General features: G+C 41.9%; 1 protein-coding gene across 1 annotated transcript; it reads right to left on the bottom strand.

Moving 5' to 3' along the window:
* Window positions 1–324: 324 nt before the first annotated feature.
* comp (cartilage oligomeric matrix protein) lies at window positions 325–13,613 on the bottom strand. Its single transcript, XM_055940714.1, has 19 exons — window positions 12,496–13,613; window positions 10,475–10,548; window positions 10,309–10,360; window positions 9,591–9,736; window positions 9,198–9,335; window positions 9,006–9,083; window positions 8,726–8,878; window positions 8,418–8,522; window positions 6,596–6,703; window positions 6,299–6,458; window positions 6,078–6,196; window positions 5,916–5,968; window positions 5,459–5,652; window positions 5,159–5,337; window positions 4,985–5,033; window positions 4,683–4,879; window positions 4,188–4,360; window positions 1,609–1,748; window positions 325–791 (listed from the first exon to the last, which is right to left on the bottom strand). The coding sequence occupies exons 1-19, from the start codon at window positions 12,560–12,562 to the stop codon at window positions 733–735; spliced, it is 2,244 nt and encodes a 747-aa protein (XP_055796689.1). The 5' UTR covers window positions 12,563–13,613; the 3' UTR covers window positions 325–732.
* Window positions 13,614–17,672: the final 4,059 nt, after the last annotated feature.

The following is a 17,672-nucleotide window of genomic DNA, read 5'->3' as shown; positions in this document are numbered from 1 at the left end:
AGTAGGACTTTTCATCACAGTTTCAGTCTAGTTAGTAGTAGGACTTTCCATCACAGTTTCAGTCTAGTTAGTAGTAGGACTTTTCATCACAGTTTCGGGCTAGTTAGTTGTAGTAGGACTTTTCATCACAGTTTCGAGCTAGTTAGTTGTAGGACTTTTCATCACAGTTTCAGTCTAGTTAGTAGTAGGAGGACTTTTCTTCACTGTTTTGACTTTTAAGTCTTACAGTATATATTCAGCATATGCTAAAGCAAAATAAAGATGTGTAGTTCAACATTTATTTCTAGGGCACTCAACAGTAATAATTAATCACATGTAATCTAATGCATATCAAATGTTTTTATTTTTATAGGGTCCCCTCACAATGTAACAAACATTTACTGGCAACACCCTGATTATTAACAAAAACATATTTTCACATTTCTATATTGGTGACAGAAAAGCCCCCCAGAACTGGAATTATTGGGGAGCGAATGTCAGACAGGAAAATCCTCTGTCTTTGCTGGTGGTGATCAATGTCAGCCGCCATTTTGCTGAGTGAAATCTCACTGGGTACGTCTGAAATGGCACCCTATTCCCTATATAGTCTTTAGTCAAAAGTAGTACACTATATAGGAGATTCGGTGCCATTTAAGATGCAACACTGTACTGTTCATCTGGGAGACATGTGTTCCGGAATGTTGAGGTTGTAGATGCATTGTCTTCTCAGTCTTCATTTGGGCAGATGCCCTGTTAGAACTGCAGCTGGACCTGTTGGGCTTGGTATGTATCAAAGTCCTCAGGGATTGTATCTAAAGGGAGAGGGCGAGATAAGTCAATATGGAATCCGTGCATGTCAATAGGCCTACCTACTGTAAATGAGTTATACTGTAAGTTAGTTGGTGTCTGTAGTACGTCCAAATGTCTTTACAATACCAAACAACCAACAGACCAATATAATTAAAGGGGCAATCTGCAGTTGCTGCATCCATTTTTTCATAAATGAAGGATATGTACCCATTGATTCTTAAAGAATATAACATAACTTAAGCTTAGTTCAACTATCGTACTGCATCAGAACCCAAATTATAAGCCTGTTTTACTCTGTTTATAAGCAAAGTAAATGTAAACATACTATATAGCCTCAAACCATGTTTGAAACTATAATGTTAATATCATGGATATCAGTCCTTGCATCCATAGCGGTGTATATGAATTTGGAGTGGTTATATTCCTCTAGCCCCATCCCTCAGCTGTTTACCGAAAAGGGGTGGGGAAAACACTTCATTGTTTCAACTGCTGACAGCCTCAAATGTGTTTCTCTCTAAGACCTCAAACTAGTCTTGTGTACCAAGAGGTCATTTAGATGGAGTCTATATAAATGCGGCCACGGTATCACTTCATGCTAATGTGAAGGCATAGAAGCAGGCACAAAACATAGGTCAATGCAGTTCCTCTTTAGCCAGAGACCAGTTTCATCCATTTCTCAATACAGGAATTACATTATCGTGATTCTGCAAGGCAATCATTCCGTAATTGATTCCCTAAGGTCCTCATTCTCCTCTACTTCCTGCTTGTTAAAAGAGTATTCTAAAGGGGCGGGGGGTTCGGCATTAGTGTGCTGCTCACCATTGCAGCGGTAGCGTAGGTTAGCCCAGATGATGTTCTCCTGAGAGAAGCAAAAGACGCCCAGTCTGCCTCCTCTCATGGTGGTGTCTATGATGATGCCTGTGTCTGCCACTAGCTGAGGACCCTCATAGAAACGCACCCTGAACATGACACACACAAACACATAGGGAGACCAGTAAGGAACACAAAAATATGACAAAGGCTGCATTTACACAGGCAGACCAATTATCTTCCCAGTAATTGTGCAAAGATCAGAATTAGGCTGCCTGTGTAAATGCAGCCAAAGAATGACCATCTCGAACCAGAATAGTTACAGCACCAGTCAAAAGTTTAGACACACCTCATTTAAGGGTTTTTCATTATTTTACTATTTTCTACATTGTAGAAAAATAGTGAAGACATCAAAACTATGAAATAACACATGGAATCATGTAGTAACCAAAAAAGTGTTAAACAAATCAAAATATATTTAATATTCTTCAAAGTAGCCACCATTTGCCTTGATGACAGCTTTGCACACTCTTGGCATTCTCTCAACCAGCTTCATGAGGAATTATTTTCCAACAGTCTTGAAGGAGTTCCCACATATGCTGAGCACTTGTTGGCTGCTTTTACTTCACTCTGCAGTCCAACTCATCCCAAACCATCTCAATTGGGTTGAGGTTGGGTGATTGTGGAGGCCAGGTCATCTGATTCAGCACACCATCACTCTCCTTGGTCAAATTGCCCTTACACTGCTTGGAGGTGTGTTGGGTCATTGTCCTGTTGAAAAGCAAATAATAGTCCCGCTAAGTGCAAACCAGATGTGATGGCGTATCGCTGCAGACTGCTGTGGTAGCCATGCTGGTTAAGTGTGCCTTGAATTCTAAATAAATCACTGACAGTGTCACCAGCAAAGCACCCCCACCCCCAAGAATCTCAAATATAAAATAGATTTTGATTTGTTTAACACTTTTTTGGTTACTACATTTTTTAAATGTATTATTTGACCTTTATTTATACAGGTTTTTCTCATTGAGATAACATCTCTTTTCCAAGAGAGACCTGGTCCAATAGCAGCAGGGGGAACAATGTTTCAGAAAAACAACTTACATACACTAACACAACATTAAACAAAACTATAAACACAGATACAGTACAACAATTACATATTACGTTAGAGACAATTACACTCTTTTATGATATGTACATTGAACAAGTGTTTAAACTCCACCAACGAAACTAGATCATCAAATTTTTATATGTTCTGGAGAGAATTCCAGGACCATGGAGCTAAGTAACTAAAACTATTTCTACCATGACCTGTTCTAATTTTTGGTACTGTTAGAAGCAAATGAGAATGGGACTGTAATTGATATTTATTTACCGACCTGACTAAAAAAGAAAAGCCATCTCTCACACAGGCAATGGCACAGGCAATGGCACAGTGATCACTTATGTTATTTACAAAAATACCAGAAGCATTAAAATGATGGGGAGTATTGGTTAAGATCAAATCAATCAAAGAGGATTTCAGAGGATATTTTATATTCAACCTAGTTACACTGTTGACAATCTGAGTGAGATTGTAGGTATTGCATAGAATTTTGAGTTGATCAGAGCTAGATGTTAGCCAGTCCTGATTCAGATCACCCATCAGGACAAACTCAGAATTGACATTCTGTGATAACAATTCGAAAATACAATCCAGAGAGCCAGCAGTAGTAGATGGAGGTCTATAACAACAAGATACAACCATATTTAAAGATGCACCAAGGTTTAGGTTGAAAGACAGATATTCAAATTGCTGAGGTTTAGTAACAGAAGTCAGAAAACCACAGAGAACTTGTCTTTTACGTATACAGCAACACCACCACCCTTAGATTTACCATCTGTACGAAACACATTGTAACCATTTATGCCAATATTTTTGTCTGTAATAGATTTTTTAAGCCAGGTTTCAGAAAGCATAAATACATCAGGGTCGGCAGTTTTTATCCATATATCCACAAAATCAAGCTTCGGCAGAAGACCTCATATGCAAAAACTTCCGGCCACTCTGACTACTTAATTCGGCAGGGGTAAGAATGTCAGGACCTGGGTTAGACAATTTCCAGACAATAGAAGCAGCAAGATAATGGCAAGTCTAGATCGAGGGTTACAACATTTGGATTTACAGACAGCACTTGAACGAGAATCCATAGTCACCAGAGATTCCATATGTGTTGTATGATTCCAGATGTGTAATTTCATAGTTACAATACAATGTAGAAAATAGTAAAAATAAAGAAAAATCCTTGAATGAGTATGTGTGCCCAAACTTTTGACTGGTACTGTATGTTAGACCTGAAAGATGTTGTGGTAAAGAATACCATATGGATAATATGATGATAAGAGAAAACATGCATGAAAATAATTTCATGTTGTTCAAGTTCAACAGTATGTGGTCTTATAAAATGTTGTCAGTTCAAACAGTTGTACACGTAATGCCACAAATTAAAATTGAGTGTATTATCAAAGGACAATGTCATGTCATAAATGTCAAACTGCGCCAAAGGCCATCAAACACCTATGACTTGTGTCTGATAGCAGCCTACTACCTGATGTATCCATCTTGGGGCCTGTGTTGCAAGAACCAGCGGTAGGAGGTCTTGTCCTTCCAGCCCACGTTGCGGGCGTCTTTCCACAGCAGCTTCACCTGGTCACTGGTGTCTCCGGTGTGCCACAGGGAGTTACGTAGATTTTCCCCTGGTCCCGTGTTGGACTTTACAGCCTAGTTGTCAACACAATTGCATAGGCACCAATGTTACATAACTGTGGATCTCTCCAATGTATCAATCTGGGCAGGTGTTTTAATACTTCAGCTCAACTGGAAAATGTATCTATTCTCCATTGAGCTGGTTTTTAGTCTAGGAGTAGACTTAATCTTGGTGTAAGAAACTGGCCCTATGAGTATTCCCTACAAAGGGCGAGTTGTGTGTAGGTCAGACTATTGACCGAGTTGTGGTATGTTTGCATGAATTTGTATATGAACGTGACTTTTACTACGACTGGATAAGTCATATATAGTGTGTGCGTATAGGATTTCATTTTACCTTCAGTTGTATCCCTGGTTCTGCCACAGCTCGGAACGGATTGGCCTGCCAATAGATCTGCTCAACTTGTTTCCACATCACTACGTAGAAGGAGGAAGAGTCCTGGTAGCCAAAGATGAAGCCTGCATAGTCGTCGTCTGTTACTGTATTCACATGGAACGTCCCTTCGAAGTCAACGCCGTTGAAAGCCGTGTAACCTTGAGGGAATGGCGTGAGTTTGGGTCAAGGTGTGTTTCAGAAGGTACATAAATTGGTTTATTGAATGAATCCAACGTGAGACACAGTGTGATTGTTATTCTTACCAACAGCCAGTCCAGGGTCGCTGTTCATAGTTTGGACGATCTCTCTTCCCTGTGGAAAGAGAATCAGATAAAACGATGGAACTTAAGCAGTTAACATGTCTCCTGGCACTGATTTGTATACACTGTAACACCCTTTGACTTAGATTAGATTAGATTTAATGCATGCATCAATACCTGATCGAGCACCACCCAATTAGGGTCTATCTGTGCGTCTCCCTCCGGGTCCAGCACCACTGTCTGGTAGGCCCTGAAGTCTGTAAGAGTGACCTCAGCGTTCTCCGGGCACACATCGATGCTGTCGATGATGGTGTCGTTGTCAAAGTCGTTCTCGCACAGGTTCCCAACCCCATCACCTGTAACGAGAAGATCGAAGCAAATTGTGACTTTGAAGACACAGGATAACATTAATGTCAAAATGACACGGAAATATTGGAGAACTGTTTTGAAACTGGGCTGAAAAGCGGCTAGACTCACCGTCAGAGTCCTCCTGCAGAGGGTTGGGAATGAGGCGACAGTTGTCCGGTCCCGGGGGCAGAAGGTCAGGAATACCATCATTGTCATCGTCGTTGTCACACTCGTCCCCCAGGCCATCCTTGTCCGTGTCCAGCTGGGCGCTGTTGATGACCGCAGGGCAGTTGTCCTGAGAGTCCTGGTGACCGTCACCATCACTGAGAATAGTAGAGAAAAACACAAGGAGACCAAGACAGAGAGATGGCTGGGGTAGGATTCAGCATTGGAGACCATTTTACATTTCTCACTGTTGTGGGTTTCTGAAAGTGTAAGTATTGATCCAAAGTCATTGCATTACATATAAAATAATATTTGGAAGGTCATTTTTAATAATGGAGTACCAATAGATTGGAACGACACGCACAGGCCTACAATGGTTAAAGGCAGGGAGTTGGCAAGAAAGCTAGTAACACTACTATACCTGTCCTTATTGGTGTCACAAGGGTCTCCGATCAAGTCGTTGTCCATATCCAACTGTGGAAACATAAATATCATTCAAACAAACCAAAGTTTGTTGTGCTGTTACGTACAACATGTTGAAATGACTAGAATGTGTACAAGTACAGCCAATAATAAACCAGACCTGGTCAGGGTTGCGAACGTAAGGGCAACTGTCACAGGCATCTCCAACTTTGTCCCCATCTCGATCCTTCTGGTCAGCATTGGGAACCCTTTTGCAGTTGTCCAGGTTATTGGGGATTCCTGTAGTAGGGATGATTAGCTTTGTCATATGTCAATTGACATGTATTACAGCAATAGCAGAATTAGTCTTGTCACGGTCAAATGCTGTCCATGCATACTGACCGTCGCCATCAATGTCTTCGTCACATTCGTCACCCAGTCTATCAATATCAGTGTCTTTCTGGTCGTTGTTTTTGATCATACGGCAGTTGTCACAGGCGTCTCCAAAGTCGTCTTCGTCCACATTTCTTTGGTTGACGTTTGGTACCAGCACACAGTTGTCCTACCATAGAGGCATCAGAGTCTTATCAGAGCCTGTCTTTAAAGACTTGTAGTAAGCATGAGCGAGAGAGAGAGAGAGAGAGAGAGAGAGAAAGAGAGAGAGAGAGAGAGAGAGAGAGAGAGAGAGAGACCAGTAACCTGTGTATTTAAAATTCCATCCCCATCTGCATCCTCATCACAGGCGTCTCCTATACCATCCTTGTCTGCGTCCTCTTGGCCAGAGTTGGGTACTGTTTGACAGTTATCCTACAGTGGGGCAAAAAAGTATTTAGTCAGCCACCAATTGTGCAAGTTCTCCCACTTAAAAAGATGAGAGAGGCCTGTAATTTTCATCATAGGTACACTTCAACTATGACAGACAAAATGAGAGAAAAAAATCCAGAAAATCACATTGTAGGATTTTTTATGAATTTATTTGCAAATTATGGTGGAAAATAAGTATTTGGTCACCTACAAACAAGCAAGATTTCTGGCTCTGACAGACCTGTAACTTCTTCTTTAAGAGGCTCCTCTGTCCTCCACTCGTTACCTGTATTAATGGCACCTGTTTGAACTTGTTATCAGTATAAAAGACACCTGTCCACAACCTCAAACAGTCACACTCCAAACTCCACTATGGCCAAGACCAAAGAGCTGTCAAAGGACACCAGAAACAAAATTGTAGACCTGCACCAGGCTGGGAAGACTGAATCTGCAATTGGTAAGCAGCTTGGTTTGAATAAATCAACTGTGGGAGCAATTATTAGGAAATGGAAGACATACAAGACCACAGATAATTTCCCTCGATCTGGGGCTCCACGCAAGATCTCACCCCGTGGGGTCAAAATGATCACAAGAACGGTGAGCAAAAATCCCAGAACCACACGGGGGGACCTAGTGAATGACCTGCAGGGACCAAAGTATCAAAGCCTACCATCAGTAACACACTACGCCGCCAGGGACTCAAATCCTGCAGTGCCAGACGTGTCCCCCTGCTTAAGCCAGTACATGTCCAGGCCCGTCTGAAGTTTGCTAGAGAGCATTTGGATGATCCAGAAGAAGATTGGGAGAATGTCATATGGTCAGATGAAACCAAAATATAACTTTTTGGTAAAAACTCAACTCGTCGTGTTTGGAGGACAAAGAATGCTGAGTTACATCCAAAGAACACCATACCTACTGTGAAGCATGGGGGTGGAAACATCATGCTTTGGGGCTGTTTTTCTGCAAAGGGACCAGGACGACTGATCCGTGTAAAGGAAAGAATGAATGGGGCCATGTATAGTGAGATTTTGAGTGAAAACCTCCTTCCATCAGCAAGGGCATTGAAGATGAAACGTGGCTGGGTCTTTTAGCATGACAATGATCCCAAACACACTGCCCGGGCAACAAAGGAGTGGCTTCGTAAGAAGCATTTCAAGGTCCTGGAGTGGCCTAGCCAGTCTCCAGATCTCAACCCCATAGAAAATCTTTGGAGGGAGTTGAAAGTCCATGTTGCCCAGCAACAGCCCCAAAACATCACTGCTCTAGAGGAGATCTGCATGGAGGAATGGGCCGAAATACCAGCAACAGTGTGTGAAAACCTTGTGAAGACTTACAGAAAACGTTTGACCTCTGTCATTGCCAACAAAGGGTATATAACAAAGTATTGAGATAAGTATTTGGTCAATAACAAAAGTTTATTTTCCACCATAATTTGCAAATAAATTCATTAAAAATCCTACAATGTGATTTTCTGGATTTTTTTTTCTCATTTTGTCTGTCATAGTTGAAGTGTACCTATGATGAAAATTACAGGCCTCTCTCATCTTTTTAAGTGGGAGAACTTGCACAATTGGTGGCTGACTAAATACTTTTTTGCCCCACTGTATATAAAACACATGACTGTGACTTAATTTTTCTGCTTTAGATTTTTCTTTCTGTTTGAAATAGTATAGTCACAGATTTCCTTTGTCTTTTCAAGGTGATAATAGTGTATTACCTTGGCACAGTTCCTCTCGGCGCATTCCTGTTTCTCATCAGGGAAGCCATCAATGTCAATATCAGATCCGCAGAAGTAGCCATTGCCAGCCCATCCCACCCCACACTGTGAATCAGGATAAAGACAGAGTTATGGACTGTACTGTATATGAAATGTCGATTAACATTAAATTCCATTTCAGCAGAATCAATAGAGAACAATCTTCATCCAACAGAACGCTATAGACAACATGTATTAAAGGCGCAGTATACATTTAGGCTGTATTCATATTCACATTGATCCATTGCAACATAATTGTATCCCATTACCTGACACTCTATTTTCCCATCTCGTTGGACAATACACTCTCCGCTGGCATGGCAGGGGTTGGGCTGGCCATTACCACATGCTCTCTCAGGCTTACAGCCCTTGCGCTGATCCCCAACATAGCCTGCCTTACAGAGACCACACCTAAACGAGCCCTAACAACAACAAACACCGCCACCACATTGTAAACTTAGTTCCTCAAGACCTCAGAGGAAAGACCTCTGGATTTTCTAATAATATGCAGTATTTGAGTGGCATTGATTGGTTATTACTGATACTTACAGGTGTGTTTACACAATTGGAATTTTCCACACAACCTCCATTCTTGGGTCCTTCGCACTCATTGATGTCCTTGCAGACCTTGGTAGAATTCAAATACAAAAAAGAAAGCCATAATGCATATATCTTCAAACAAAACCTTACATGTTGCCAATGCCAAGCTCATAAGCTTTTTGCTTGAGCCAAAATGTCTACCTGTTTGTTTTTAGTGGCGTAGGAGAGGCTTACTCCCTGCACCTGAGGGCCGGTGTAGCCAGTTGGACAGGGGCCACAGCGGAAGCCTGGGGACGTGTTTATGCAGCGCACACCCATGTGGCAAGGCTTCACCACACACTACACAGGAGCAGAAGAGAGAGAGTGTATTAATATGTTCGAAATGTGACTTCAATAGATATAAGAATTTGCCATTGAGATATAATGAAATCAGACACTTTAACAGTTGATTTAAAACCAACGTATACAATAACTTGTGTAATAACACATACTATGAGTACATGATCGTGTTTCAATTTAGGCCCGCTACAGAATACTAGGCAAATTTTTATTTTTTTTTTTTGGGGGGGGGAGGGGTTTACGCAAGTGTCCTACCTCGTCCACATCCATGCAGCGGGTACTGTTGCCCACCATGCCCTCAGGGCAGGGGCCACACTTGATGCCCCCAGCTGTTTCAATGCACTTTACCCCCGGGTGGCAGGGGTTAGGGTCACAGGAGGGGCGAGGGGGACCTTGCATACCTAGGGGGAAGAGGGTGATAAGTCAACCATCAGCCAAGTAGACCACCTGAATTAATGTTCTGAATTGTAGCGCTCTCCTGTACAATGTCTCCATCTACTGGAGGTAATGAAACCTAATTGGCTCATTCATCCCCCTTCTCTCCCCTGTAACTATTCCCCAGGTAGTTGCTGTAAATGAGAGTTTGTTCTGACAACTTACCTGGTAAAATAAGTGCAAAATAAATACAATTAAAAAACATGGCATTTTCTAGTTGTTTACATTTTCCATTAAATATGAATATGTTGATTTATGTACTGTATATATTCAAAAGTACATGAGAGCCAATGATATGATAAATGTACCATATTTACATACAATTGAGATAGCAATCATGCTGTTGATATATTGGTGTAATGTACTATGTGGAATGTATACATAATTATATATTAAATATGTACTTATTCATGTATGTACTTTATTCAAAATACAGTAACTGTTTTATGTGCCTGAAAGAGCTCTAGCCTGCTACACCACAGTATTTACTGCCATCCAACTGGCATATCTATTTCTGCTGGCTGGCTTGGCTACTCACCACAGGCTTCACACTCCATCACTGTGTTCTTCAGGAACACAATCTCTTGGATCTGCATGGAGGTACAAAGACACTATTAGTTCACATTATTAAACTGTATGGGGCCATGTACTGAACCTGACATCCTCACAGAGAGTTGCCCTGTACGTCCAAACAGCGGCTTTACCTGTTGCTTCAGCAGTTCTTTGATCTCAGCCAGAGCTTGATTTGTTCCCTTGATCTGATTGATGATTTCTCCATCTGAAAATGAAATATTTCATAATACTGTATTAGCGACACATTAGCAATGGACAGATCATACTTCCTATTCCAGTATACTACGTTTCAACCAAAGTCAAAGAACGAGTCAGTTGACACGAAGAATAGACATTTTAGGTGAATGGGGTGTTATCATCATAGGATGCTAAGATCAACTCAAACTAATGTCAACCCCACCAAAGTCCTCCTCATGTTGCAACAGAATGTTAGTCACATCACAAAGCTCATGCTCATACACTCTTAAAAAAGAAAAGTGCTATCTAGAACCTAAACGGGTTCTTTGGCTGTTCCCATAGGAGAACCCGTTGAATAATACTTTTTTGGTTTAATGTAAAACCCTTTTGGGTTCCATGTAGAATCCTTTTTACAGATTGTTCTATATGGAACCCAGAAGGGTTCTACCTGGATCAAAAATAGGTTCTACCTTGAACCAAAAAGGGTTATCCTATGGGGACAGCTGAAGAAACTTTTTAGAACTATTTTTTCCTACCTCATTCCTCTTCTTGTGACATTGTTTTGGAAGCACATCTGTGTTGGACTCAAGCCATCAGTGAGCAATGAGTTGGGGATGAACTATGCAGATGTCCTTCTATAAAACAACATAATCCACTTCCCCATTCATCATCTTTACTACCTGAGTGGGCTCTCTGCCTCTGCGCTACTATCCCCCTGCCACAAGAGCTGGCATTCCAAGACTATCCGTTGGCCTGAATCACATGCATACTCAAACACAGAGACTTAAATGTCGTGGGGTTTGTGCCAAATGCTTTTTCATACTGCTGCAAAACCAATTTGTCTCAAATATGGATCGATAAGGAATTGATTGAATTTTTCACACTAATTTCAATGTGAAAGATTTCGAATAGGAGCTTGGAAAGAACAGAGCAGATACTATACTGGAGTCTGGTTTGGTTTCACAGTTGTTGGCAAGAATCATGGCAAGGTCACTCACTTTAAGACTTAATTACGGACTCTTGTGGATGTTAGATTTACAGGACATGAGGTCTGGGCCTTACCCAGGAAGAGGTGTCCCAGACGAATAGGATGCTGGGATAACCTGGTATGTGGGGACTGTCATGCTGCTCCAATAGAAACCTACTAGATATATTATTTGACCTAGGAAAAGTCCTTAGGGATCTGTATTGTGTCAACATCTCTTGAGCATGGTGGAGAGGAAGTGTGGTCTTCACATTAGGAGCTGAAATGTTTTCTGAATGAATTCCTAGCAAACAGGCTCCAGAAATAGTGGCGTGAACACTACCAATGACACTACCAGTGTGATTTGACAAGTTGCTCAACAGCATAAGCTGCTGAATGAATCAGCCCATTGGCCATGAAGATGATAAGACTTAGCAAATCAGTTTTGTAAATGAATGCTGAATTAATTAATTGTGTTCTATTTCAGTATTCCTGAAATAGAACACAATTAATTAATTCAGCATTCATTTACAAAACTGATTTGCTAATTCTTATCATCTTCATGGCAAATGCTTAATAAAAACAGTGACATTCAATTGGGATGATTATCATATAAACGTAGCATTTTAGATTAATAGGATTTTACGTGCCATTGACAAGACATTTATTTTACATGTATCACAGGCTCCCAAAACAATTTGATCTCTAAAGGTGGTAACACCTTATAATAACTTCCAAGAATAAGCATTAATAAACTATGTATATACTATTAATAATAACTCATGTATACAAATAATTATTTGTAAACATTTATAAACATGTATAAGCATTTATAAGCACTACAATTCATAAGCATTTATACAATTTATAATAATTTATTTATTAAATGCCTTATTCATGACACTGTTATTATAAAGTGTTACCAGACTTTCAAATCTCTCCAACATTTTTTACCTACAAGTATATATGAAGTTCTTCTCACTAAAGATACTAAAGTGATTATAGACATACCTCTCTGACCAGCTACTAGCTCACTGCTCACAATGAGAGAAATCACCAACACCAGGATCCACAGCATGTTCTTATTTGCCCTTAGACGTCTCTACGGCAACTGACAAGTAACGGTATGTGAAGTCTGGAGCCACTGTGTGAAGTCTGGTGTGGTTCGACCAGGTCATTTATCCAAATTCTGTCCCGTCTTCAAGCAGGACCAGGGAAGGCTCCTGCAGCAGGGTTTGGAGAGTCTGAGAGAGAGTGGGATCCGTCTCCTCTCCTGCCTGTCTTTTTATACATCTCTCCTAGAGTGACATCACCTCCGCCCAGGAGGTCCTCTGGAACCCTTCACTTTGGAATGTCCACGTAACACAGAAGAAGCCCATCACTGGCCCAAAATCATGGTGCTTTCGGACAGTAGAGTCCTCTCAACTTTGATTATTGTCAATGATGAAACACATAAAATGGTTATACTAAGCTACAGTATGTATTGTTTTTCCACAGATAAAATGAAAGAGCTTGTGAAACCAGAAGCTGGAAGCTGTCCACAAAATGACCAGATTGGTTCTTGTGAATGCTCTCTACTTTAAAGCAACTTGGCTCGCACGTCTCAACAGCCATTTAAAATCAGGTAAGCAAGTGTTTTTCGATTTGAGTTGCATTTGTTTTAAGAAGGTCATTCCAAAAATGATTTATTAGTGTGTAGCCCAAACTGTTTGGATGCTACAGACAAAAGTTGGCAGATCGGCTGTACCAACTTAAGACGAGTCCCAAGACACTTGTGGGGGTCGTAGAGCAGAACAGAGAACACCATTGTGCTTGTGAGGGTCTCGTCTTTCCATAGAGGGGTCATAATCTTTCTGATGCTACAGACGATTTTGTGAGAAGACCGATTTTCGGGATGTCTCATGGTCTGACGAACACTGCTCTACCTCTGTCACCTTTCACCGCAGACGCGGAAGTGTGACATAGGCGGATGCGGTGGATTGAGACATCCAATGCAAAAAAACAGATATCTCTAGCTTAAACTGATGGATTTGGGTGCAGACATTAAAAACCAACTGGTCTCTGTTAAAACCAACTGGTCTCTGTTACAACCAACTATTCTCTGTTACAACCAACTGGTCTCTGTTAAAACCAACTGGTCTCTGTTAAAACCAACTGGTCTCTGTTTACAACCAACTATTCTCTGTTACAACCAACTGGTCTCTGTTAAAACCAACTGGTCTCTGTTTACAACCAACTATTCTCTGTTACAACCAACTGGTCTCTGTTACAACCAACAGGTCTTTTTTTTAATTTTATTTTTATTTTTTTATTTATTTTTATCCCATTTTCTCCCCAATTTTCGTGGTATCCAATCGCTAGTAATTACTACCTTGTCTCATCGCTACAACTCCCGTACGGGCTCGGGAGAGACGAAGGTCGAAAGCCATGCGTCCTCCGAAGCACAACCCAACCAGCCGTACTGCTTCTTAACACAGCGCGCCTCCAACCCGGAAGCCAGCCGCACCAATGTGTCGGAGGAAACACCGTGTACCTGGCCCCCTTGGTTGGCGCGCACTGCGCCCGGCCCGCCACAGGAGTTGCTGGAGCGCGATGAGACAAGGATATCCCTACCGGCCAAACCCTCCCTACCCCGGACGACGCTATGCCAATTGTGCGTCGCCCCACGGACCTCCCGGTCGCGGCCGGCTGCGACAGAGCCTGGGCGCGAACCCAGAGACTCTGGTGGCGCAGTTAGCACTGCGATGCAGTGCCCTAGACCACTGCAACCAACAGGTCTTGGTTACAACCACATGTTCTCTGGTACAACCAACTGGTCTCTGTTACAACCAACTGGTCTCTGGTACAACCAACTGGTCTCTGTTAAAACCAACTGGTCTCTGGTACAACCAACTGGTCTTGGTTACAACCACCTGTTCTCTGGTACAACCAACTGGTCTCTGTTAAAACCAACTGGTCTCTGGTACAACCAACTGGTCTTGGTTACAACCACCTGTTCTCTGGTACAACCAACTGGTCTCTGTTAAAACCAACTGGTCTCTGTTTACAACCAACTATTCTCTGTTACAACCAACTGGTCTCTGTTAAAACCAACTGGTCTCTGTTTACAACCAACTATTCTCTGTTACAACCAACTGGTCTCTGTTACAACCAACAGGTCTTTTTATTTATTTATTTATTTATTATTATTTATTTATCCCATTTTCTCCCCAATTTTCGTGGTATCCAATCGCTAGTAATTACTACCTTGTCTCATCGCTACAACTCCCGTACGGGCTCGGGAGAGACGAAGGTCGAAAGCCATGCGTCCTCCGAAGCACAACCCAACCAGCCGTACTGCTTCTTAACACAGCGCGCCTCCAACCCGGAAGCCAGCCGCACCAATGTGTCGGAGGAAACACTGTGTACCTGGCCCCCTTGGTTGGCGCGCACTGCGCCCGGCCCGCCACAGGAGTCGCTGGAGCGCGATGAGACAAGGATATCCCTACCGGCCAAACCCTCCCTACCCCGGACGACGCTATGCCAATTGTGCGTCGCCCCACGGACCTCCCGGTCGCGGCCGGCTGCGACAGAGCCTGGGCGCGAACCCAGAGACTCTGGTGGCGCAGTTAGCACTGCGATGCAGTGCCCTAGACCACTGCAACCAACAGGTCTTGGTTACAACCACCTGTTCTCTGGTACAACCAACTGGTCTCTGTTACAACCAACTGGTCTCTGGTACAACCAACTGGTCTCTGTTAAAACCAACTGGTCTCTGGTACAACCAACTGGTCTTGGTTACAACCACCTGTTCTCTGGTACAACCAACTGGTCTCTGTTAAAACCAACTGGTCTCTGGTACAACCAACTGGTCTTGGTTACAACCACCTGTTCTCTGGTACAACCAACTGGTCTCGGTTACAACCACCTGGTCTCTGGTACAACCAACTGGTCTCGGTTACAACCACCTGTTCTCTGGTACAACCAACTGGTCTCTGTTACAACCAACTGGTCTCTGTTACAACCAACTGGTCTTGGTTACAACCACCTGTTCTCTGGTACAACCAACTGGTCTCTGGTACAACCAACTGGTCTCTGGAACAACCAACTGGTCTCTGTTACAACCAACTGGTCTTGGTTACAACCACCTGTTCTCTGGTACAACCAACTGGTCTCTGGTACAACCAACTGGTCTCTGGAACAACCAACTGGTCTCTGGTACAACCAACTATTCTCTGTTACAACCAACTGGTCTCTGTTACAACCAACTATTCTCTGTTACAACCAACTGGTCTCTGTTACAACCAACTATTCTCTGTTACAACCAACTGGTCTGTGTTACAACCACCTGTTCTCTGGTACAACCAACTGGTCTCTGTTACAACCACCTGTTCTCTGGTACAACCAACTGGTCTCTGGTACAACCACCTGTTCTCTGGTACAACCAACTGGTCTCTGGTACAACCAACTGGTCTCTGTTACAACCAACTGGTCTCTGATACAACCAACTGTTCTCTTTTACAACCAACTGGTCTGTGTTAATACAACCAGTATACACTCTAAACATGACCAGTATACAACCTGATCATCATAATGATGTCATCACAACACGTTTTGCCTGCTAGTAGGCCTAATCAGTTTAGCAGCTAAGTTACCAGCTTATCAAACAAAGCATTAAGAGAGAAACCAATAAGCAGCAGAAACTGAAACTAGCCATGTCTCAAGTCTTCAATCCTCTATTAAGTTATAATGAATTTGAATGATTAGTACTTTTTCTGATCAGGTTGTCTATTGGCTACACCTCGTGGACATCACAACTTTTGTCAAAATAAAATGGGGACCCAGATCAACTCCAGTATTTGCTTGAACCATGATTTACAACTGATTGAATGGGAAGCATGGATTTGTGTTATATGTTTTGTTTGCCAGTGATGGAACCAACAGATGTTGGTTGCATTCCAGTGCAGGCACCCCTGAGGCTTTGTGATGCATGCACCTTGACTGGCTTTCATGACATCCAGTACATTTATCCTAGCTCCCTCCTAAACCCTCTACAAGAGAGAAGCCTCCTCCTGGTCCCTCGCTGGAAAAACAAATCAAGAAGCCCTGATTTCTGTATTCACTACTAGCTTGAATGCTTCAATAGTGATCTCAGAAGGGAAACAAAATTACACTACATTTGACTGTGTCTTTGACTCTCTCTACAAACAGTTATCAGTCAGAGGGTAAAGAAAAAGGGAAGGCATGGGGTTGGCTTCAAGGCATCTCTTTCCAAAGATGTTGATGTTTCTTTGGGATTTTTGGACATGGACTCGAAGGTTGTCAGGAAACAAGGTGATGCATGACTTTGATGGTCGCCTTTGATGGTCCAAAAACGTTAATACTTTTCTCTAGTTGTGCATTTCAACTTTTAGCCAGGCTGACAAAACTGAGAGTACAATGAATCTTTCAAGGTGTCCTCAATAGCTATCTGTGCTGACTTTTGGTTTCAGTTGAAAAAGAGCATTTCAGTTGAAAAAGAGCATTGTTTTCTGTATGTGAGATGTGACTGAGGTGCATACAAAAGAAGCTAGAATTTCTATGAAGAGGGAAAATAAAGGGAATGCTTGTTCTTGGTCAGTGATCTCTTCTGCTGCTGTGAGGTATGTAAGTGTCAGGGGTCAGGGGTTGTGACCTTCTGTAAAGTTCATCAGTGGTGGTTCATTAGCCGTACTACAAAGGACAGGAAGTGAGACAAGTGCAAACAAACACAGACATAGCTTCAGGTTACAACACCATTTTGAGTTCAGTATGACAACCTTTGAGATACTTTTCTAATGGCACTGCTCACTTTTGAATAAGTTACATTTCTTCATGGAAAAGTATATCGAGACATGCAACTTTCTCCTTAAATACCAGAATTTCTGTTGTGTTTTTTTGTGTGGTCACTTGTTTTATTTAACGTGTTGTATATGGGTACAGTGGCAATTTGCCCTTATTGATTTATTTTAGGTTTCAATATAAAAACAACATTTTATAAAATAATTCCTTACTATTAAGCTCTCTCAGATCCTCTCTTTTGCAAACAAAATTTATTGTAATTTGATGTTGCACAATTCTGTATGAATGCATAGCTTTCCACCTCATACTTTCTGTTTATATGGTAACCATTAACAACATATAACAATGTAATTTACTAAACAAATAAATCAAAAAGTGTCACCACGTAA

The sequence above is a fragment of the Salvelinus fontinalis genome, chromosome 12 (genome assembly GCF_029448725.1).
Source record: "Salvelinus fontinalis isolate EN_2023a chromosome 12, ASM2944872v1, whole genome shotgun sequence".
In the NCBI taxonomy this organism is placed as follows: Eukaryota; Metazoa; Chordata; class Actinopteri; order Salmoniformes; family Salmonidae; genus Salvelinus; species Salvelinus fontinalis.
The sequence above is the reverse complement of the archived record's forward strand: the minus strand, read 5'-3'. Positions and strand labels throughout refer to the sequence as shown.

Excerpts from the sequence above, each read along its gene's own strand:
- comp (XM_055940714.1), bottom strand. The coding sequence starts at position 12,562 with ATGCTGTGGATCCTGGTGTTGGTGATTTCTCTCATTGTGAGCAGTGAG. Across the intron at positions 8,523-8,725 it reads ATGGGAAAATAGAGTGTCAG|TGTGGGGTGGGATGGGCTGG; the intron begins GTAATGGGATAC and ends CCTGATTCACAG. Across the intron at positions 4,880-4,984 it reads CGACCCTGGACTGGCTGTTG|GTTACACGGCTTTCAACGGC; the intron begins GTAAGAATAACA and ends CATTCCCTCAAG.